The sequence below is a fragment of the Nerophis ophidion genome, linkage group LG10 (genome assembly GCF_033978795.1).
Source record: "Nerophis ophidion isolate RoL-2023_Sa linkage group LG10, RoL_Noph_v1.0, whole genome shotgun sequence".
In the NCBI taxonomy this organism is placed as follows: domain Eukaryota; kingdom Metazoa; phylum Chordata; class Actinopteri; order Syngnathiformes; family Syngnathidae; genus Nerophis; species Nerophis ophidion.
The window spans coordinates 59,219,643-59,242,670 of record NC_084620.1 but is presented as its reverse complement, the minus strand read 5'-3'; the positions used below and the strand labels follow the sequence as shown (position 1 = coordinate 59,242,670).

General features: G+C 40.9%; 1 protein-coding gene across 9 annotated transcripts in view; it reads right to left on the bottom strand.

The window, feature by feature from the left end:
• pnpla8 (patatin-like phospholipase domain containing 8) overlaps positions 1–20,052 on the bottom strand; it is a 30,490-nt gene extending 10,438 nt beyond the window's left edge. Inside the window, exons 1-9 of one of the 9 annotated variants that reach the window (XM_061914261.1) lie at positions 14,815–15,123; positions 14,322–14,666; positions 10,734–11,535; positions 10,514–10,663; positions 6,935–7,086; positions 1,555–1,649; positions 1,316–1,487; positions 1,187–1,244; positions 916–1,110 (exon numbers count right to left, since the gene is read on the bottom strand). In XM_061914261.1, the coding sequence (XP_061770245.1) occupies positions 916–1,110; positions 1,187–1,244; positions 1,316–1,487; positions 1,555–1,649; positions 6,935–7,086; positions 10,514–10,663; positions 10,734–11,465 (1,554 nt within the window). In that variant the 5' untranslated portion in view covers positions 11,466–11,535; positions 14,322–14,666; positions 14,815–15,123. Of the gene's footprint in view, positions 1–915; positions 1,111–1,186; positions 1,245–1,315; positions 1,488–1,554; positions 1,650–6,934; positions 7,087–10,513; positions 10,664–10,733; positions 11,536–13,408; positions 13,990–14,023; positions 14,042–14,321; positions 14,667–14,814; positions 15,124–15,232; positions 15,369–19,946 lie in introns of those variants that run through there. The other 8 variants (XM_061914260.1, XM_061914267.1, XM_061914262.1 and 5 more) reach the window with 8 other exon arrangements.
• Between the last annotated feature and the right edge of the window lie 2,976 nt (positions 20,053–23,028).

Sequence of the window (23,028 nt, the reverse complement as noted above, 5' to 3'; positions counted from 1 at the left end):
AGTCCTTTGAGACATTTGTGATTTGGGGCTATATAAATAAACATTGATTGATTGATTGATTGATTGATTGATAAAATTGTAAGCATTTGACAATTTAAATGTTAAACAATTGAACATTTAAATTAACTGTGGCTGAACTAAGCAATAATTTAATTATAATATATGATAATAACACTGCAAGTAAATATTTCAAACAAATTCATCACTGTAGTATTTCTACCATTGTAATTGGAAGGTCAATAACTAAAATATCCTAAATAGGTAAACAAGTTCAAATGGACTCTGAGCAAAAATTGCACTTCAATAAATACTGAACATCTTGAAGTGCAATTTGTTTGCCCCTTTGGAAAAAACTGGGTCAGGCGGGTTGTTTTGTTGTCTTTTCGTTGCCAATTATGATAAATGATAAATGGGTTGTACTTGTATAGCGCTTTTTTACCTTCAAGGTACTCAAAGCGCTTTGACACTACTTCCACATTTACCCATTCACACACACATTCACACACTGATGGAGGGAGCTGCCATGCAAGGCCCCAACCAGCGCCCATCAGGAGCAAGGGTGAAGTGTGTTGCTCAGGACACAACGGACATGACGAGGTTGGTACTAGGTGGGATTTGAACCAGGGACCCTCGGGTTGCGGACGGCCACTCTCCCACTGCGCCACGCCGTGGCAAATTAATATTTTTTTAATTCCTGTCAACATCATATTTAATGTTTTAATGCCATTTAAGCCCTTAATTTTCACAAAATCTAATTCAATGACTTTCAATGGTTTTTAATGAACCGCGGAAACCACGATAAGTGTTCAGTTCCAAGATACAATTCTACGCTAGCTGTCTGACATGGTGCGTGTGCTGGTTTCAACCATTCCCTTTATTCACATCGGGAAAAAAAGACAGTGGAAGGTGTCATACCTGATGGAGGTCTTTTTCCAGCACAAATTCCTGGAAGTAGCCCGGCGCCGCAGACGAGGCCCTGATGGCCTGCCACATTTTGTATTTGCAGTCTCCGTGGTAGTGCGACCTCACTCCTGGCATGAGCCTGTAGTTCCGGAACACGTAGGCCTTCAGGGGGAGACCCCGGTTCACGACTGTGCTCACTGCTGACACCTGGTGGAAATGTCGGATGCTGAGAGGCGACGCCACAAAAAACCAAATGAGGGATCAGCTGGGATGTGTGGCCTACTTTGGGACAGTTGGGATCTCTGGCACTTTCTATCAAGCGTCCATCACCCACATATTCCCTGAAGAAAGAAATATATTTAGTACACGTCTTATTTTGAATTTTTAAAAATTGTATGGAATAAGATCTAACTTGAGGATGCTTTCCCATATTTCACTGTCATAGAAAGCATGGCTCCAGCCCATCTTGACGGCCCCCACGATAACATTCTGCTTGAAAACATCCGAGCCCAACTTCCTGTATATCTGCTCGCACTCATCGAGGGGGATCTGAAAAATCCCCAGCATGAACGCCAAGATGGCACCTAAGGCGAAAGAAGAGACTCGTTGGGTCCTTTTTTTTCCCTGCATATCAGGATGATGACGTCTTACCTGTGCTGACTCCGCAGATGTAGTCGAAGAGCTGGTGGATTCGTTTTCCAGTCAGGTTCTGCAGTTTGTGAAGAGTCTGCAGAGCCAGTAATCCTCTGAAACCAGCAACATTGTAGTGATTTAGGGCTATATAAGTAAACATTGATTGATTGATTGATGTTTACCAATAAAACTAGGGATGTTCCCATCAGGGTTCTATTCTGCCAATTAGGATACTGTGTGATATCCTTTAGAGATTGATGTCGGTTTTTGATACAGTCCCATCTGAGGGATCGAAGATAACGATCATTCAATGTTGGTTTCCGGCCATGCCGCTTACGTGGAGTGATTTCTCCAGATTCTCTGAACCTTTTGATGATATTATGGAGCGTAGATGTTGAAATCCCTAATTTTCTTGCAATTTTTCTTTGAGAAACATTGTTCTTAAACTGTTTGCTTACAAATTGGTGACCCTCGCCCCATCCTTTCTTGTGAAAGACTGAGCATTGTTTGTGAAGCTGTTTTTATAGCCAATCATGGCACCCACCTGTTCCAAATTAGCCTGCACACCTGTGGGATGGTCCCAATAAGTGTTTGATGAGCATTCATCAACTTTATCAGTATTTAGTGCCACCTTTCCCAACTTCTATGTCACGTGTTGCTGGCATCAAATTCTAAAGTTAATGATTATTTGCACAAAAAAAAATGTTGATCAGTTTGAACATCAAATATGTTGTCTTTGTAGCATATTCAACTGAATATGGGTTGAAAAGGATTTGCAAATCATTGTATTCTGTTTATATTTACATCTAACACAATTTCCCAACTCATATGAAAACGGGGTTTGTATTTATGGTGAGTCTTATTAACAGTATAATAACATCAATACTAGGGATGCATTGAAATAAAAATTTGTGGCCGAAGCCGAAGCCGAATAAAATTTAAACGCTTGGCCAAATACCGAATAATGAATGAAGTTTTTCACAATTTTTTAAATATTGCATAAATAGCCTAGAATAAATATTTACACGTTTTTCAAAGAAAGTAATTTTTTATTGAATATTGACATTTTTTTAATATTCCAGTAGCCTTTGCTTTTCAAAAAAAGCACAAAGTGTTTCATTTATATTAGGCCTTCAAACAAAACATGCATTCAAAAAAAAAATAAAGTGCATTAAAGTGGATAAACCCACAACAAATGAATTATTGTCCTTTTGGCAAAAGTCTGCTTAGCCACAGTAGATATGCTAATAATGTAAACAGAAGGCTCAAGTAAATCTCAATTAAGTGTGTGCTTGTGACCTCATACACTTATACAGGTAGCCTACACAACAGGCTAATAATGTAAACAGAGGCCCCACTAAATCTCAATAAGTGTGTGCTTGTAACCTCATACACTTATACAGGTACACAACATATCCCAACGTCACCGCGTCACTGCACGTTGGTTGATTGCGTCACCGCGTCAAAAAATTGCGTCACACGCCACTATTCGGCATTGTTTTTAACTGATTCCACCGAAGGCCGAATGTGGCTTTTTTTTGCCATATTCGGCCGAATATATTCGGTTACCGATTAATCGGTGCATCCCTAATCAATACAATATTTAAACTAGTTCCTTATCTTTTATTACATACAATTGTTTGAGCAAAACAAAGCACAAAACAACTAAAGAAAAGCAAAAATTACTATCTGCTACCTATTTAAATGTTTGCCCTCAAAGTCCTGCTGTGTGCAGGAAATTATTCCCTGAGCTTGTAAACATGAACGAAAACATTACTAAAATATTTTTAACAAAATAAAAATATTTAACTTATCAAATAAATACCGGTACTACCCTTGGTATTGAAACCACTAATTTGCAACAATGCTGACACACCAAACGTATTTAACTACAGTACAGGCAAAAAAAGTCTGGACAGACCTTCTCATTCAATAAGTTTTCTTTATTTTCATGACTATTTAACATTGTAGATTGTCACTGAAGGCATCACAACTATGAATGAACACATGTACTTAACAAAGAGAAGGTGAAATAACTGAAAACATGTTTTATATTCTAGTTCAGGGGTAGGGAACCTATGGCTCTAGAGCCAGATGTGGCTCTTTTGATGACTGCATCTGGCTCTCGGATAAATCTGAGCTGACATTGCTTAACACGATAAGTAATGAATAATTCCACTTATAATCACAGTGTTAAAAATAATGTTCAAAATATAAAAAATTCTCGTGCATTTTTAATCCATCCATCCGTTTTTTTGTACCGCACCTGTTCAAGAAGTTGTGTTAATGGTAAGAAATTACTTATTTATTATTGGTTAGTGTGGGACTTGCCCTCCTTGGGGTTCTTCAGACCACCAAGCACCGACATGAGAGACTGTTCAAGGGTTACAATATTGTTGTTTTTTTCAATAAGTCTCTTAGTTGCTTTCCAGCAATTGTCTTTTTCTCTTTCGTTCTTGCTCACACTCTGGCTCCAGCCCCAACCCTGTCTCTCCTCCTGGCTGCTGCTTATAACAGAGCGACAGGCGATTAGATAACAAGGCCCAGGTGGGCCTTCCACGCAACTGTCGCTGATTTCGAGGCCGGTCCTGGCAACTCCCTGCTTCGCTGCAGGCCCGCAGGCCACGCCCCCTCCACAGTTAGCTTCAGAATAAAAATGTTATGACAAAGAATAAGAGACCTATTATACTTTAGAAATGTTGGTCTTACTTAAAAATGCACATGTTTAGTTGTGTTCAGTGTTAAAAAAATAATGATATGGCTCTTACGGAAATACATTTTAAAATATTTGGATTCTTGGCTCTCTCAGCCAAAAAGGTTCCCGACCCCTGTTCTAGTTTCTTCAAAATAGCCACCCATTGCACTGATTACTGCTTTGCACACTCTTGGCATTCTCTCCATGAGCTTCGAGAGGTAGCCACCTGAAAGGCTTTTCACTTCACAAGTGTCATAGTTTCGATGCCTTCAGTGACAATCTAGTCATGAAAATAAAGCAAACCAATTGAAATGAGAAGGTGTGTCCTAACTTTTGGCCTGCACTGCAGTTGTTAATTTCCTATTAATAACTGGTTACTTTGTGCTGTAACGCGGTTTCATCTACACTTTTTTAACTTTACTAAGCATTTATTTCTTGCCGGTGTTTAAAGCTAGTAAGGAGTATAGCTTCGATATTAGCATGCCTGCTCCTGGCTTGCTATGTGTAACATGTTTAGCCTCGTTCTCCAGGGATCAAAAGTGTTTATCATTAATTGAGTGGAGCCGTGGTGACCAAAAATACATACAGTGTCAGCCACAGTGGAATGGTGTTTGTGATTGGCTAAAAAAGGCAATAATAAACAAAAATCAAAATTTTTTTTACAAAAACCTCTGAGCCAATTGATTGGCAAATTCATAAAAAAGGACGAATGTGATGAAGCCTGGGAGCAGACTGAAAAATGTGAAAAACCACACATGTAGGTCAGGAAAATACTAAGCGTTAAAAACAACTTTGTAGGCTATGGCAAGGGTTCTCAACCTTTTTTCAGTGATGTACCCCCTGTGAACATTTTTTAATTCAAGTACCCTCTAATCAGAGCAAAGCATTTTTGGTTGAAAAAAAGAGATAAAGAAGTAAAATACAGCACTATGTATTTATTGCCACATCCTTCTATCCAGGTGAATGCCATTATTAGGGGCGGCGTGGCGCAGTGGAAGAGTGGCCGTGCTCAACCCGAGGGTCCCTGGTTCAATCCCCACCTAGTACCAATCTCGTCATGTTCGTTGTGTCCTTGAGCAAAGACACTTCACCCTTGCTACTGATGGGTGCTGGTTAGCGCCTTGCATGGCAGCTCCCTCCATCAGTGTGTGAATGTATGGGTAAATGTGGAAGTAGTGTCAAAGCGCTTTGAGTACCTTGAAGGTAGAAAAGCGCTACAACCCATTTACCATTTATTTACCATTATTTAGAATTAACTTTCACCAACTCAGAGGCGATGCAGCTGCTCACCAATATGTCAATATAGCTGCATAAGCTAGTTAGGTCAGTGGTTCTCAACCTTTTTTCAGTGAGATACCCCCTGTGAACATTTTTGTAATTCAAGTACCCCCTAATCAGAGCAAAGCATTTTTCGTTGAAAAAAAATGATAAATAAGTAAAATACAGCACTATGTCATCAGTTTCGACGATCTGCTCGATTTATTGACACATCCTTCTATCCAGGTGAGTGGCATTATTAGGGACGGCATGGCGCAGTGGCCGTGCGCAACCCGAGGGTCCCTGGTTCAATCCCCACCTAGTACCAACCTCGTCACGTTCGTTGTGTCCTTGAGCAAGACACTTCACCCTTGCTCCTGATGGGTGCTGGTTAGCGCCTCGCATGGCAGCTCCCTCCATCAGTGTGTGAATGTATGGGTGAATGTGGAAGTAGTGTCAAAGCGCTTTGAGTACCTTGAAGGTAGAAAAGCGCTATACAAGTACAACCCATTTACCATTTATTTACCATTGTTTTAGAATGAACTTTCACCAACTCAGAGGCGATGCAGCTGCTCACCGACTCAATATGTCAATATAGCTGCATAAGCTAGTTAGGTCAGTGGTTCTCTACCTTTTTTCAGTGAGGTACCCCCTGTGAATATTTTTTTAATTCAAGTACCCCCTAATCAGAGCAAAGCCTTTTTGGTTGAAAAAGATAAAGATAGTAAAAAAATAAATAAAGAAGTAAAATACACTATGTCATCAGTTTCTGATTTATTAAATTGTATAACAGTGCAAAATATTGCTCATTTGTAGTGGTCTTTCTTGAACTATTTGGATAAAAAGATATAAAAATAACTAAACACTTGTTGAAAAATAAACAAGTTATTCAATTCAAAATAAAGATTTCTACAGATAGAAGCAATCATCCACTTAAAGTGCCCTCTTTGGGGATTGTAATAGAGATCCATCTGGATTCATCAACTTCATTCTAAACATTTCTTCACAAAAAAAGAAATCTTTATGGAACATGTCCACAAATTTATGGAACATGTCCACAAAAAAATCTAGCTGTCAACACTGAATATTGCATTGTTGTATATTTTTTCCACTGTTTATGAACTTACATTCATATTTTGTTGAAGTATTATTAAATAAATATATTTATAAAGGATTTTTGAATTGTTGCTATTTTTAGAATATTTCTGAAAAATCTCACGTACCCCTTGGCATACCTTCAAGTACCCCCAGGGGTACACGTACCCCCATTTGAGAACCACTGGGCTAAGGTAAGCAGACTGGAACACAACCCCTGCTTTGGCACGACTGGAAGACGTGGGCAAGGAAACGGCATGATTTTGGTCCCAACATAGAATGATTGTAACGTGATCGCTCCTCGCTAATTAATTACAGCAGTTAAAGTTAAAATACCAAAGATTAGTTTACCTTGTCCCCCCTCCATCAATGGCCAGCACTCGAATTCCCCTGCCTTTGACTGGATCTGTGTAGCCAATCAGAGCGAGCGCCTCTCTCACAGCAGCCTGGAGGCGGTGGTCGGTGGCCTGGCGCAAGCGCAGCAGGCAGGGTACCGCCTTCTCCTGCGTGGCGAAGAAACATAACAGTTGGGAGCAAATTAAAAACAAGTAGGGCTGCAAGATTTTGAGGGAAAAAACTTCTTTGCAATTTTTCTCGACAAAATTGCGATTCGATTTGTGATATATTTTATACAGAAACATGCATAAAACTGCCAAAATAACAGAAAGACATGTTACCTTTAGACGATCAATAAACATATTCTTGTCTCAATGTGTAATAATTTACTTTTAAAAATGTTTGTTTTATTTGTATTTATTAGTTATTTATTTATTTAGTATTATTTATTTATTTATTATTTATTTTATTCGATTTGTGATATATTTTATACAGAAACATGCATAAAACTGCCAAAATAACAGAAAGACATGTTACCTTTAGACGATCAATAAACATATTCTTGTCTCAATATGTAATAATTTACTTTTAAAAATGTTTGTTTTTATTTTTATTTATTTATTATTATTTATTTATTTATTATTTATTTTATTCGATTTGTGATATATTTTATACAGAAACATGCATAAAACTGCCAAAATAACAGAAAGACATGTTACCTTTAGACGATCAATAAACATATTCTTGTCTCAATATGTAACAAATTACTTTTAAAAATGTTTGTTTCTATTTGTATTTATTATTTATTTATTTATTTATTTAGTATTATTTATTTATTTATTATTTATTTTATTCGATTTGTGATAAATTTTATACAGAAACATGCATAAAACTGCCAAAATAACAGAAATACATGTTACTTTTGGACGATCGATAAACATATTCTTGTCTCAATATGTAATAATTTACTTTTAAAAATGTTTGTTTTTATGCAGACATACTCAGAGCAACATCATGCTCTTAAAGTAAAGACATTGTTTGATTAAAACAACTTCACAGTGATTATAATGTAATCAACAGTACAAGCCAAAAGTTTGGACACACCTTCTCATTCAATGTGTTTTCTTTATTTTCATGACTATTTCATTGTAGATTGTCACTGAAGGCATCACAACTATGAATGAACACATAGTCCCCACATCCGCGGTCCCCTCCAAGGTTTCTCATTGTCCCATTGGGTCGAGTTTTTCCTTGCCCTGATGCAACGTGTAATAACTGAAAACACGTTTTATATTTTAGTTTCTTCATAATAGCCCCTCTTTGCTCTTTTTACTATTTTGCACACTCTTGGCATTCTCTCGATGAGTTTCAAGAGGCTTCACAGGTGTCATAGTTGTGATGCCTTCAGTGACAATCTACAATGTAAATAGTCATGAAAATAAAGAAAATGCATTGAAATGAGAAGGCGTGTCCAAAATTGTGGCCTGTACTGTACAATAAAGCAAGTAATCTTTCGAAAAGATAAAAAACTTTAATTACAGTAGAATGGTTTAGCATTGTACTTTAATTGAAAGGTAAATAAATACCTTTTTTATCCAAAATAAATAAAAAATATATATATATAAATGGACTCTCATTTCTGCATGCAAAACTTGTACTTAAATAAATATTGAAAATCTTAAAGTGCATTTCCATCGCGTGATCATGTTGAGGGGCTCATGTTGCCCATCCTATTTGAAGCTGACATACTACTGGAAAAGGACATTTGGCTTTGTAATCATATTTATTTCCTTTCTATTTGTGTTACTTTATGGCACTTCTTACTAGCGAGTCCCGAGTTGGGAAACTGTCTGTCTGTGCTTCCTGTGTGTGTAAAACTGCCGTCACCCCCTTCGCCCACAGAGACAAAAGTTTGTGAAAGACTGAAAAGAAGGCTCACTGCATTCAATTAATATTACCGTTAAATAAACGCGCTCAGGTGCTGAGAGCGATGCAAAGAGTGAGACCTCCTTCTCCTTGTTGGAAGCGGGAGACGAAGAAACAGGAGGTTTAACAATTCTTATTGGTGAACATGTCAATCAGTCAAATGCCGGTGAGGGCGGTTATGTTATTGCACTAATAAAAACCTCTACGTTGATCTGATGTCGATTAATCGTGCAGCCCTAATTCTCTGAGATTACTTGTCACTTAAGATGTCCGATAATGGCTTTTTTGCTGATATCGATATTGTCCACCCCTTAATAACAGATTCCAATATCAACCGATACCGTTATATACAGTCGTGGAATTAACACATTTTTAAGCCTAATTCTGTTGTGATGCCCCGCTGGATGCATTAAAAAATGTAACAAGTTTTTCCAAAATAAATCAACTCAAGTTATGGAAAAAAATGCCAACATGGCACTGCCATATTTATTATTGAAGGTGCATTATTTTGTTTTAACATGCCTCAAAACAGCAGCTTGGAATTTGGGACAGACTTTCCCTGAGAGGGCATGAGGAGGTTGAGGTGGGCGGGGTTGGGGGATGCGGGGTTAAGGTGGGCGGCAAGGGGGCTAGGGGGTAGCAGGGGGTGTATATTGTAGCGTCCCGGAGAAGTTAGTGGTGTAAGGGGTTCTGGGTATTTGTTCTGTTGTGTTTATGTTGTGTTACGGTGCAGATGTTCTCCCGAAATGTGTTTGTCATTCTTGTTTGGTGTGGGTTCACAGTGTGGCGCATATTTGAAACACAGTGGTTCTTAACCTTGTTGGGGGTACCGAACCCCACCAGTTTCACATGCGCATTCACCGAACCCTTCTTTAGTGAAAAATAAAATGTTTTCTTTTCCAAACTTAAGAAAAAGTCATATGTTTGGTGCACAAAATGAACTGTGCATGAAAATCACCTTGTTCAAAGAACAAAACCAAAACAGTGCATGAACTCACAACAAATTACACACCTTACCATGAATTGATTAACGTGGGCCCCGACTTAAACAAGTTGAAAAACTTATTCAGGTGTTACCATTTAGTGGTCAATTGTACGGAACTGTACCGTTTCATATAATGTATTCTCTTCCTTTGCAATCTACTAGTAAAAATTTCAATCGATCAATCAAAAAGAGGGAACATTGTTTGGGGGTATCCATAGTACGGCGATAGGAAGAAGTTTTTATTTACACAATAAGTCTGACCTGTCTTAGCCTCCGTGGCAGAGGCTCCGCCGAAACCGAGGCTGACTCACCAAACCCCTAGGGTTCGATCGAACCCAGGTTAAGAACCACTGTTGTAACAGTGTTAAAGTTGTTTATACGGTCACCCTCACTCAGTGTGACCTGTATGGCTGTTGACCAAGTATGCCTTGCATTCACTTGTGTGTGTGAAAAGCCGTAGATATTATGTGATTGGGCCGGCACGCAAAGGTAGTGCCTTTAAGCCTTATTGGCGCTCTGTACTTCTCGCAACGTCCGTGTACCACTCCGTACAGCGGCGTTTTAAAAAGTCAAAAATTTTACTTTTTGAAACAGATATCGATAATTTCCCATGTTACATTTTAAAGCATTCATCGGCCAATAACATTGTCAGTCCGATATTATCGGACCTCTCTACTTCTCACCTTGATGGCCACGCCTCGTGTTTCAGGGAACTCCAGCAGATGAAAGCTGAGCTCCTCCACACGACTGGTGAGGAGCCCGATTTCAGCAACTCTCTGCAGGCCTTTCACGAGGCCTCTGGTTCTGTTGTCCACACTGGCCCTGGCTATTATCTGCACAGACAAGCTGGTGTTAATAATCACAACAGATAGGTGCACTTGTTCTTCATTGGAGCTGACATACCTTCTCTCTTTGAGCCAAAAGCTGCTGCTGCTTGACTTCATCTGCCTTCTCTTCTTCCCTCTCTGTCTTCACTTCCTCCACACTGGCTGTCGGTAGCTGTTTTTTCTCGACGCTTTTGGAATCGCCTCGGAATTTGGGCACCAGCGGAGCGATGTAGTTACCCACGAAAGCCTGAACGCTCGGGCGAGGGTAAGAGAGATAGTGGGAGAATCCTTTTTTAGTGGAACTTGGGACGGGTGGAGCTGTGCTTTCTGCTGGAGGAGGCGCTTCAGTGCTTTTGGGTGCTGCCGCTGGAGATAAAACTGGAATGCGGTCTGCAGGTTTTTGAGGTTTGGGATCACTGTGCTTCTGGGGCCTGCTGTCACCGTCTTCCCCCATGCCAAAGTAAATGTTAATGTGCTGGGCCAACGTCTTGTAGGTCTCATCCATGCTTGTTGAAAGCCCAGAGGGGTGGAACAGCTGCATTGTTTGCTTTGATGTCTCAGAGGCTGAGGTTGACTTTTTCGCGGCGACAAAAGGCTTCTCTTCAACCTGGCCTTCTGCTGTGTGTTTTTCTTCCACGGCAGCTTCAGGTGGTGGCAATACATTCGGGTCCTTGTGGGTTTTGGACATAACTTTTTCTGCATGGGTGCCGTCAACAGCAACTGGCCTGTGTCGGGAGAACTTGGAAATGAGGTCTTTGCTTCCTACTGCTTTGGTGACGTTGTCCAGGGTGGTCCTGATCCGCGACATGCGTCTGCTGGCTCACTGGGAACAAGACATCATCGGATTGTTTATGCCAGGACCGCCCAAACTTTTTCCACTGAGGGCCAGAGACAGACAAATCAAATGATGCGGGGACATTTTGGTAGTTTACACCTTCAAAACCAGTTCTACTATATGGAAAAAAACCTAGAAAATGCAAATTTCGGTACAAATTGTATGTGAATGCAGAAAAAAACAAATGTAACTGCTAGGGGTGTGGGAAAAAATCTATTCGAATTTGAATCGCGATTCTCACGTTGTAGAATCGATTCTCATTTTTAAAAAATCGTTTTTCATTTATTTATTTTTTAATCAATCCAGCAAAAAAATACACAGCAATACCATAACAATGCAATCCAATTCCAAAACCAAACCTGACCCAGCAACACTGAGAACTGCAATAAAAAGAGCAATTGAGGAGACACAAACTCGACACAGAACGAACCAAAAGTAGTGAAAAAATGAATATTTTCAACAGTATCAATATTAATTATAATTTCAGCATAGCAGTGATTAAAAATCCCTCATTGACCTTATCATTAGACATTTACAAAAATAAAAAAAAACAATAGTGTCACAGTGGCTTACACTTGCATCGCATCTCATAATCCTACTGAATAGTTGTTCATCTTCTTCCTTTTATGAGATTTCAAATTATTGGTATTGAAATCAGCCTCCTCCATTTTGAAAATGATGACAGGGTGAGTGTCACTCGTGACGTCAGGAGTTTGACCCGGCAGTAATACTAAGCATGCGCTAATTATTTTGCGAAGAGAGTTTGATCCGGCAGTAATTCAAGGCAGGCACAAACTATATGCCCGGCGGTAATTCAAGGAAATACGGTATACATATTTAAAAAACACTGGGTTGAATAAAAGAATATAGAGTAGGGATCCATCTCGGTCCACACTCCATTACAGTAGGTGAAGTGAAGTGAATTATAAATATACAGCACTTTTCTCAAGTGACTCAAAGTGCTTTACATTGTGAAACCAAATATCTAAGTTACATTTAAACCAGTGTGGGTGGCACTGGGAGCAGGTGGGTTAAGTGTCTTGCCCAAGGACACAACGGCAGTGACTAGGATGGTGCTAGCGGGTATCGAACCTGCAACGCTCAAGTTGCTGGCACGGCCACTTTAACAACCGAGCTCTACCGCCCCAAAATACAGCACTACGTCATCAGTTTCTGATTTATTCAATTGTATAACAGTGCAAAATATTTCTCATTTGTAGTGGTCTTTCTTGAACTATTTGGGGAAAAAAAAGAATAAAAAACTAAAAACTTGTTGAAAAATAAACAGGTGATTCAATCATAAATAAAGATTTCTACACATAGAAGTAATCATCAACTTAAAGTGCCTTCTTTGGGGATTGTAATAGAGATCCATCTGGATTCATCAACTTCATTCTAAACATTTCTTCACAAAAAAAAAATCTTTGACATCAATATTTATGAAACAGGTCCACAAAAAATCTAGCTGTTAACACTGAATATTGCATTGTTGTATTTCTTTTCACAGTTTATGAACTTACATTCATATTTTGTTGAAGTATTATTCAATAAATATATTTACAAAGGATTTTTGAATTGTTGCTACTTTTAGAATGTTTTAAAAAAATCTCACATACCCTTTGGCATACCTTCAAGTAACCCCAGGGGTACACGTACCCCCATTTGAGAACCACTGGATTAGGGGGTACTTGAACTAAAAAAATGTTCACAGGGGGTACATCACTGAAAAAAGGTTGAGAACCACTGCCCTAGGGTTCGATCGAACCCAGTTTAAGAACCACTGGTCTATCTGGATTATTTTGCAATTCAAATAGAGGCCAGCAGGGGGATCTGGCCCACTGTTTTGGTAGCCATGGAAACAGACCAACAATGACTTGACATACTTAAAACCCCTGACAACATGGAAGACAACAAACCTTCTCTTCTACCAGCAGAATCGTGCGAGCTCATTAAAATCCTGCGCGGGAGAGAGCGGGACCCCCCTGATGATGACGTCACGTGGGTATCTGCCCAGGACCTCACCGTGGAGGTGGGCAAAGAGCAGCTGGCGGAGTATATCCGATCGTGGCGGTTAGAACCGCGCTGGATTTATAGCTTGGACTTCCTGTGCTGGACCGAAGAGGAGCACCGCATCTTCTACCACTACCGGGCTCGATTCAGCACCCCTTCCCCAGAGAAGCCCATTCAGGGGTCGGCCAGTGTCTACTTTGCCCTGGATGTCCTGAAAGACGCTTCGCCGAGCCAGCCCGTCGAGGTGCACTTTGTAGTGGAGTCTAATAGGTTCATCCACACGCCGGGGAGGACTCACTTCACTGAGAAGTGGCTGCTGGATATTATTGAGAGCAAAAGTCTTCTACGGGCAGCCTTCAACGTGTGACATGTTGCTGTTGGACCTTCTCAAGCCTTCAACGTGTGACATGTTGGACCTTCTCAAGCCTTCAACGTGTGACATGTTGGACCTTCTCAAGCCTTCAACGTGTGACATGTTGGACCTTCTCAAGACTTCAACATGTGACATGTTGCTGTTGGACCTTCTCAAGCCTTCGACGTGGGACATGTTGGAGACGGCGTGGCGCAGTGGAAGAGTGGCCGTGCGCAACCCGAGGGTCCCAGGTTCAAATCCCACCTAGTACCAACTTTGTCACGTCCGTTGTGTCCTGAGCAAGACACTTCACCCTTGCTCCTGATGGATGCTGGTTGGCGCCTTGCATGGCAGCTCCCTCCATCAGTGTGGGAATGTGTGTGTGAATGGGTAAATGTGGAAGTAGTGTCAAAGCGCTTTGAGTACCTTGAAGGTAGAAAAGCGCTACACAAGTACAACCCACTTACCTTCTCAAGCCTTCGACGTGGGACATGTTGCTGTTGGACCTTCTCAAGCCTTCAACGTGTGACATGTTGGACCTTCTCAAGACTTCAACGTGTGACATGTTGCTGTTGGACCTTCTCAAGCCTTGAACGTGACATGTTGGACCTTCTCAAGACTTCAACGTGTGACATGTTGCTGTTGGACCTTCTCAAGCCTTGAACGTGACATGTTGCTGTTGGACCTTCTCAAGCCTTCGACGTGTGACATGTTGGACCTTCTCAAGCCTTCGACGTGTGACATGTTGGACCTTCTCAAGCCTTCGACGTGTGACATGTTGCTGTTGGACCTTCTCAACATGGACGCCGAGCCTTGTGTCCCGGATGTAGAAGAGCAACACACACACACACTGGCTCAACGATAATTAATGATGTTAACGTTAATTGTTAGCTCTGCGACGCGCAGTTCCCCGGACGATACCTAAGGTCACGGAATAACAACAAAAAACAAAACACTTACCTAATAAAGGAGAAGGACTGACAAATATTCATTCGGCGCTGGGCTGCTAGCAATGTTAGCGCGAGTTGGAAAACAGGAAATGGACCGGAAGTGACGTAACTATCGTGTTGGCCCGAGGTAAATAAATTTGTTAGAAATATCAAATTTGGTATTTTTGTAAAAGCAGTAAAAACGGACCTGGGATAGGGGAAGCCAGCTTCAAGGGTTACAAATGTAACATAGAAATGTTTGTCAACATTTTCATGCGCCAGGCATTTTTTTTTTACACAAATGCCGATGTATTGAAGTAAAGTCTATATTGTCTAATTGGCTTAACTGGTTACGATTATCAATCAAATCTTGGAGAATGATTAAGAGTACAAAATTCCTTTAAATTGATATCATTGTTAAAAAAAAAATTAAAAGTGATTTAGGTAACCTTTTTTTGTTCATATTTTTTGGTATTATTACTCTCTGTCTTTGCTTGTTTTCTTTCCTTGATGTTAAAATTGCCTTGACGTGTGTGTTCAATATCTATCCATTTTTCTACCGCTTATTCCCTTTCAGGGTTGTGGGGGGCGCTGGCGCCTATCTCAGCTACAATCGGGCGGAAGGCGGGGTACACCCTGGACAAATCGCCACCTCATCGCAGGGCCAACACAGATAGACAGACAACATTCACACTCACATTCACACACTAGGGCCAATTTAGTTTTGCCAATCAACTTATCCCCAGGTGCATGTCTTTGGAAGTGGGAGGAAGCCGGAGTACCCGGAGGGAACCCACGCATTCACGGGGAGAACATGCAAACTCCACACAGAAAGATCCCGAGGCTGGATTTGAACCCAGGACTGCAGGACCTTCGTATTGTGAGGCAGACGCACTAACCCCTCTGCCACCGTGAAGCCCCTGTGTGTTCAATAATAATAAATAAATAAAAAATAATAATTGTTAGACATCAAACATGGAAACCTCATTATTATGGAGCGTTTTATTTTATTTAAAATATTAATAGAATATAAGCATTTGTAAAAAAAAAATGTAAATAAAAATGTCTTGGATTTTTATCTGTAGAATTTAAATGACTGCATCAATTGCAACGTAACTCGCCAAACGACTAATTTTATGCAGCCGGTGCTAATTTTACACGCTTTATTACTATTTTAATAACAAAACACTTACATAATAAAGGAGGGAAAGGACTAACAAATATTCATTAGTAATGTTAGCGCGAGTTGGAATACAGGAAATGAACCGGAAGTGACATAGCTATTGTGTTGCCCCGAGGTAAACACATTTGTTAGAAATATCAAATTTGGTATTTTTTTAAAATACTAACACAGAAATGTTTGTCAACATTTTCATGCTCCAGGCAATGTTTTTTTTCTTACATAAATGTCGATGTATTAAAGCAAAGCCTACATTTTCTAATTGGCTTAACGGGTTGCGATTATCAATCAAATCTTGGAGAATAAATAAGAGTACAAAAGCCCTTTGAATTGATATCCTTGTTAAAAAAACAAACATTAAAAGTGATTTAAGTAACCTTTTTTTGTTCATATTTTTTCCTATTACCGTATTTCTTAAAATTGCCGCCGGGGCGCCAATTAATTTAAAACCTCTTCTCACTCCTGCGCTTACCAAAGGCATGCGGTAAAAGTAAGCATGCGCTAATTATTTCAAAACCTCTTCTCACTCTGGCACTTACCAAAGGCATGCAGTAAAACTTTGAGTGTGATGTAAGCTTGGACCTTAAATCCTACTGAATAGTTCTTAATCTTCTTCCCTTTGCGCGATTTCAAATTACCGGTATTGAAATCAGCCCCCTCCATTTTGAAAATGATGACAGGGGAAGTGTCACTCGTGACGTCAGGAGTTTGACCAGGCGTCAATACTAAGAATGCGCTAATTATTTTGCGAAGCGAGTTTGACCCGGCAGTAATTCAAGGCAGGCGCATACTATATACCCTGTGGCAATTCAAGGAAATACGGTGTTACTCTCTGTATTTGCGTTTGTTTTCTTTCCCTGATGTTAAAAGTGCCTTGACATGTGTGGATTATAAATGTATGTCTGTTGTTCAATAAAAAAACTAATTGTAAGACATTAAACATAGCAACCTCATTATTATGGAGCGTTTTCTTTTATTTAAAATAATAGAATATAAGCATTTGTAAAAAAAAAAAAAATGGGTGGAGACTTCTCCAGGGTTTACCCTGCCTCCAGCCCGATTGTAACTGAGATAGGCGCCAGCGACCCCAAAAGGGAATAAGCGGTAGAAAATGGATGGATGGATGGATGTAAATAAAAATGTCTTGGGATATTTATCTGTAGAATTTAAATGACCGCATCAATTGCAACGTAACTCGCCAAAAGACTAATTTTATGTCGCTGGTGCTAATTTTACATGCTTTATTACTATTTCAATAACAAATCACTTACATAATAAAGGAGGAAAAGAACTGACAAATATTAATTCGGCGCTGGGCTGCTAGCAATGTTTGCGCGAGTTGGAAAACAGGAAATGGACCGGAAGTGACGTAGCTATTGTGTTGCCCCGAGGTAAACAAATTTGTGAGAAATATCAAATTTGGTATTTTTGTAAACAACTGTAACATAAATGTTTGACAACATTTTTATGATTTTCCACATAAATGTCGACGTATGGAAGTAAAGCCTACATTTTCTGGGGTGTCCAGACTTTTTCCACAGAGGGCCGCACACGGGACTACCTCTTTGAAACGCTGGCCCAATTTGGATTTGGGGAAACATTTACCACATGGATAAAATTGTTATATTCCAGCCCTTCTGCTACGATTCTGACTAATAATTTGTATTCAAGTCCTTTTGCTTAACATCGTGGAACTCGCCAGGGATGGCTCCTCAGTCCCCTTCTTTTTGTCCTGGCTATGGAACCCCTAGCTCTAGCCATTAGGTCTAATCCAGGGGTAGGGAACCTATGGCTCGTGAGCCAGATGTGGCTCTTTTGATGACTGCATCTGGCTCTCGGATAAATCTGAGCTGACACTGCTTGACACAATAAGTAATCAAAGTGTTAAAAATAACGATCAAAATAGAAAACATGCTCATGCATTTGAATCCATCCGTCCTTTTTACTACTGCACTTGTTCAAAAAGTTGCATTAAGGGTAAGAAGTGATTTATTTATTATGGGTTAGTTTAGGGCTTGCTCTCCTGGGGGTTCTTCAGACCACCAAGCACCGACGTGAGAGCCTGTTTCAGGGTTACAATATTTTTTTATTTTTCAATAAGTCTCTCAGTTGGTTTCCAGCAATTGTTTTTTTCTTTCATTCTCGCTCGCGCTCTGGCTCCAGCTCCATCCACACCTCTACTCCTGGCTGCTGCTTATAAACAGAGCGACAGGGGATGAGATAACAAGGCCCAGGTGGGCCATCTACGCACCTTTCGCTGATTTTGAGGCTGGTCCTGACAACACTCTGCTTCGCTGCAGGCCCGCAGGCCCCCCCCCCAATGTTATTACAAAGAATAAGAGACCAGCCAAAAAGGTTCCCGACCCCTGGTCTAATCACTCCATAATGGGTATAAATAGAGGAAACATAGAACATAAATTGTCCCTTTATGCTGACGACCTTCTCCTTCATGTGTCCAACGCAGAGTCTGTAATTCCATTAATCCTCAGCCTGTTACAACGGTTTGGTGAAATCTCCGGTTATAAATTGAATGTACATAAAAGTGAGCTAGTGCCTTTGAATATGGACGTCTCAATATTGGAAAACATTAAGTTGCCCTTGGGCTTTACGGTGGTAGAGGGGTTAGTGCGTCTGCCTCACAGTACGAAGGTCCTGAGTAGTCGTGGGTTCAATCCCGGCCTCGGGATCTTTCTCTGTGGAGTTTGCATGTCCTCCCCGTGAATGCGTGGGTTCCCTCCGGGTACTCCGGCTTCCTCCCACCTCCAAAGACATGCACCTGGGGATAGGTTGATTGGCAACACTAAATTTGCCCTAGTGTGTGAATGGTAGTATGAATGTTGTCAGTCTATCTGTGTTGGCCCTGCGATGAGGTAGTGACTTGTCCAGGGTGTACGACACCTTCCGCCCGATTGTAGCTGAGATAGGCACCAGCGCCCCCCACGACCCTAAAGGGAATAAGCAGCAGAAAATGGATGGAAGGATGGATAGGTTGCCCTTTAAGATCACTACAGACAGTTTATAGTTATAACACGAAATGTCAACACAATTGTTAGAAATCAAACAAGGAAACATCATTGTCATGGAGCGTTGTATTTTATTTAAAATATTTATAAGATATAAGCATTTGTAAAAAAAATATATATATAATGAATTGACTGCATCAGTTGCCAAACGAGTTATTTTATGTAGCCTGTGCTCCTTTTACACGCTTTATTACTGTTTTAATAACACAACACTTACCTAATAAGGAAGGAAAATGACGAAAAAAATCGGCACTGGGCTGCTAGCAAATAGACATCTTATAAGATGTTCATTGCTAGAAATATTAGCTCATTTTGGGAAACCGGAAATGGACAGGAGGTGACGTCCTTATAGCGTCGTAACACGAAATGTCAACAAAATTGTTAGAAATCAAACATGGAAAAATCATTGTTATAGACAGAGCATTGTATTTTATTCAAAATATTAACGGAATACAAGCATTTGTAAAATTAAAAAAAAGTATTGGATTCATTTATCTGTAGAATGAAATGACCGCATCAGTTGCAACGTAACTCACCAAACGAGTTATTTTATGTTGCTGGTGCTCATTTTTACACGCTTTATTACTATTTTAAAAACAAAACACTCCCCTAATAAAGGAGGAAAATTGACTAAGAAATATTTACTCGGCGCTGGGCTGCTGGCAATATTAGCGCGCGTTGGGAAAACCGGAAATGGACCGGAAGTGACGGAACTATAGCTGTAACACGAAATGTCAACAAAATTGTTAGAAATCAAACAAGGAAACATCATTGTCATGGAGCGTTGTATTTTATTTGAAATATTTATAGAATATAAGCATTTGTAAAAAAATATACATATTGAAATATGTATAATGAAATGACCGCATCAGTTGCAACGTAACTGGCCAAACGAGTTATTTTATGTAGCTGGTGCTCCTTTTACACGCTGAATTACTGTTTTAATAACACAACACTTACCTGATAAGGAAGGAAAATGACGAAGAAAATCGGCGCTGGGCTGCTAGCAAATAGACATCTTATAAGATGTTTACTGCTAGAAATATTAGCTCATTCTGGTAAACCGGAAATGGACCGGAAGTGACATACATATAGCGCCGTAACACGAAATGTCAACAAAATTGTTAGAAATCAAATATGGAAAAATCATTGTTAAATACAGAGCGTTGTATTTTATTCTGAATATTAACGGAATACATGCATTTGTAAAATTAAAATAAAGGATTTGATTCTTGTCTGTAGAATGAAATGACCGCATCAGTTGCAAGGTAACTCGCCAAACGAGTTATTTTGCGTAGCTGGTGCTCCTTTTACACGCTTTATTACGATTTTAATAACAAAACACTCAACTAATAAAGGAGGAAAAATGACTAAGAAATATTTACTCGGCGCTGGGCTGCTGGCGATATTAGCGCGCGTTGGGAAAACCAGAAATGGGCCGGAAGTGACGGAATTATAATTGTAACACGAAATGTCAACAAAATTGAAAGAAATCAAACAAGGAAACATCATTGTTATGGAGTGTTGTATTTTATTTAAAATATTTATAGGATATAGGCATTTGTAAAAAAATATGTATATTGAAATATGTATACCGAAATGACTGCATCAGTTGCAACGGAACTCACCAAACGAGTTATTTTATGGAGCTGGTGCTCCTTTTACACGCTTTATTACTGTTTTAATAACACAACACTTACCTGATAAGGAAGGAAAATGACGAAAAAAAATCGGCACTGGGCTGCTAGCAACATAGACATCTTATAAAATGATTATTGCTAGAATTGCTAGTTCGAGTTGGAAAACCGGAAATGGGCCGGAAGTGACGTAGGTATAGTCGTACAACGAAATGTCAAGAAAATTGTTAAAAATCAAAATGGAAAAATTATTGTTATAGACAGAACATTGTATTTTCTTAAAAATATTAACGGAATATAAGGATTTGTAAAATAAAATAAAATGTATTGGATTCTTATCTGTTGGAATGAATAGCCGCATCAGTTGCAACGTAACCCGCCAAACGAGTTATTTCATGTAGCCGCCGCTCCTTTTACACGCTTTATTACTATTTTAACAAGTCCAAAGTACACACGAAACAAGAGTTTAGTGCGCAGCCACGATGACAGCATCAAGTCACGTGTCGTCCCTTATCGCTCCCCGCCACACGGCTTTTAAACGCTCCCTGGTGATGACGTCATCAGAATGATGAGCACAAATTTTAAAAAATCTCTTTTTTTTTTGCATAATTTTTTGGGGGGCGAACCCTATTCTACAAACATGTGGGTCGCGGCGAAAGACTTCACAGTGGAAGTGGGCAAGGAGCAGATTGCAGAATATATTCAAACATGGCAGCTGGAGCCGTGCTGGATGTACAGTTTGGAGTTACTCTACTGGGCCGAGGAGGAGGATCAGATCACCTACCACTACAAGGCCGACTTTAGCGACCCCTCGCCGCAGAAGCCCATCCCCACCGCGGCCGGGGTGTACTTTGTGGTGGAAGTGTCCAAGGTCGCGCCGCAGACTGAGCCCGTGGACGTGCACTTCATGGTGGAGTCCAACAGACTGGTGCACATACCTGGCAAGACCCACTTTGCAGAGAAATGGCTTTGGGACATCATTGAGGCCAAGAAGGCAGTAAGCCGGGCAATGCACATGTGAATACTGTGTGCAGGTGTCCTGAGTCTTAGTCTGCTTTGTGTAGGTTTTTTTGAATTAAAAGACACTTCACCATACTTTTGTTTCATTATTTAATGGTAACTTAAACACGAAAACACACACATGGGTCAAAGCTTTCTGGCCGACTGATATCTGTTCCTTCCCACTCAAAAGGTTGAAGGCGAAGGAAGAGGAAGTAACAAATATTCATCCATCCATCCATATTCTTCCACTTATCCGAGGTCGGGTCGCGGGGATAGCAGCCTAAGCAGGGAAGCCCAGACTTCCCTCTCCCCAGCCACTTCGTCTAGCTCTTCCCGGAGGATCCCGAGGCATTCCCAGGCCAGCCGGGAGACATAGTCTTCCCAACGTGTCCTGGGTCTTCCCCGTGGCCTCCTACCGGTTGGACGTGCCCTAAACACCTCCCTCGGGAGGCGTTCGGGTGGCATCCTGACCAGATGCCCGAACCACCTCATCTGGCTCCTCTCCATGTGGAGGAGCAGCGGCTTTACTTTGAGTTCCTCCCGGATGGCAGAGCTTCTCACCCTATCTCTAAGGGAGAGACCCGCCACACGGCGGAGGAAACTCATTTGGGCCGCTTGTACCCGTGATCTTATCCTTTCGGTCATGACCCAAAGCTCATGACCATAGGTGAGGATGGGAACGTAGATCGACCGGTAAATTGAGAGCTTTGCCTTCCGGCTCAGCTCCTTCTTCACCACAACGGATCGGTACAACGTCCGCATTACTGAACACGCCGCACCGATCCGCCTGTCGATCTCACGATCCACTCTTCCCTCACTCGTGAACAAGACTCCTAGGTACTTGAACTCCTCCACTTGGGGCAGGGTCTCCTCCCCAACCCGGAGATGGCATTCCACCCTTTTCCAGGCGAGAACCATGGACTCGGACTTGGAGGTGCTGATTCTCATTCCGGTCGCTTCAATCTCGGCTGCGAACCGATCCAGTAAGAGCTGAAGATCCCGGTCAGATGAAGCCATCAGGACCACATCATCTGCAAAAAGCAGAGACCTAATCCTGCGGTCACCAAACCGGAACCCCTCAACGCCTTGACTGCGCCTAGAAATTCTGTCCATAAAAGTTATGAACAGAATGGGTGACAAAGGACAGCCTTGGCGGAGTCCAACCCTCACTGGAAATGTGTTCGACTTACTGCCAGCAATGCGGACCAAGTTCTGACACTGATCATACAGGGAGCGGACCGCCACAATCAGACAGTCCGATAGCCCATACTCTCTGAGCACTCCCCACAGGACTTCCCGAGGGACACGGTCCAATGCCTTTTCCAAGTCCACAAAGCACATGTAGACTGGTTGGGCAAACTCCCATGCACCCTCAAGAACCCTGCAGAGAGTATAGAGCTGGT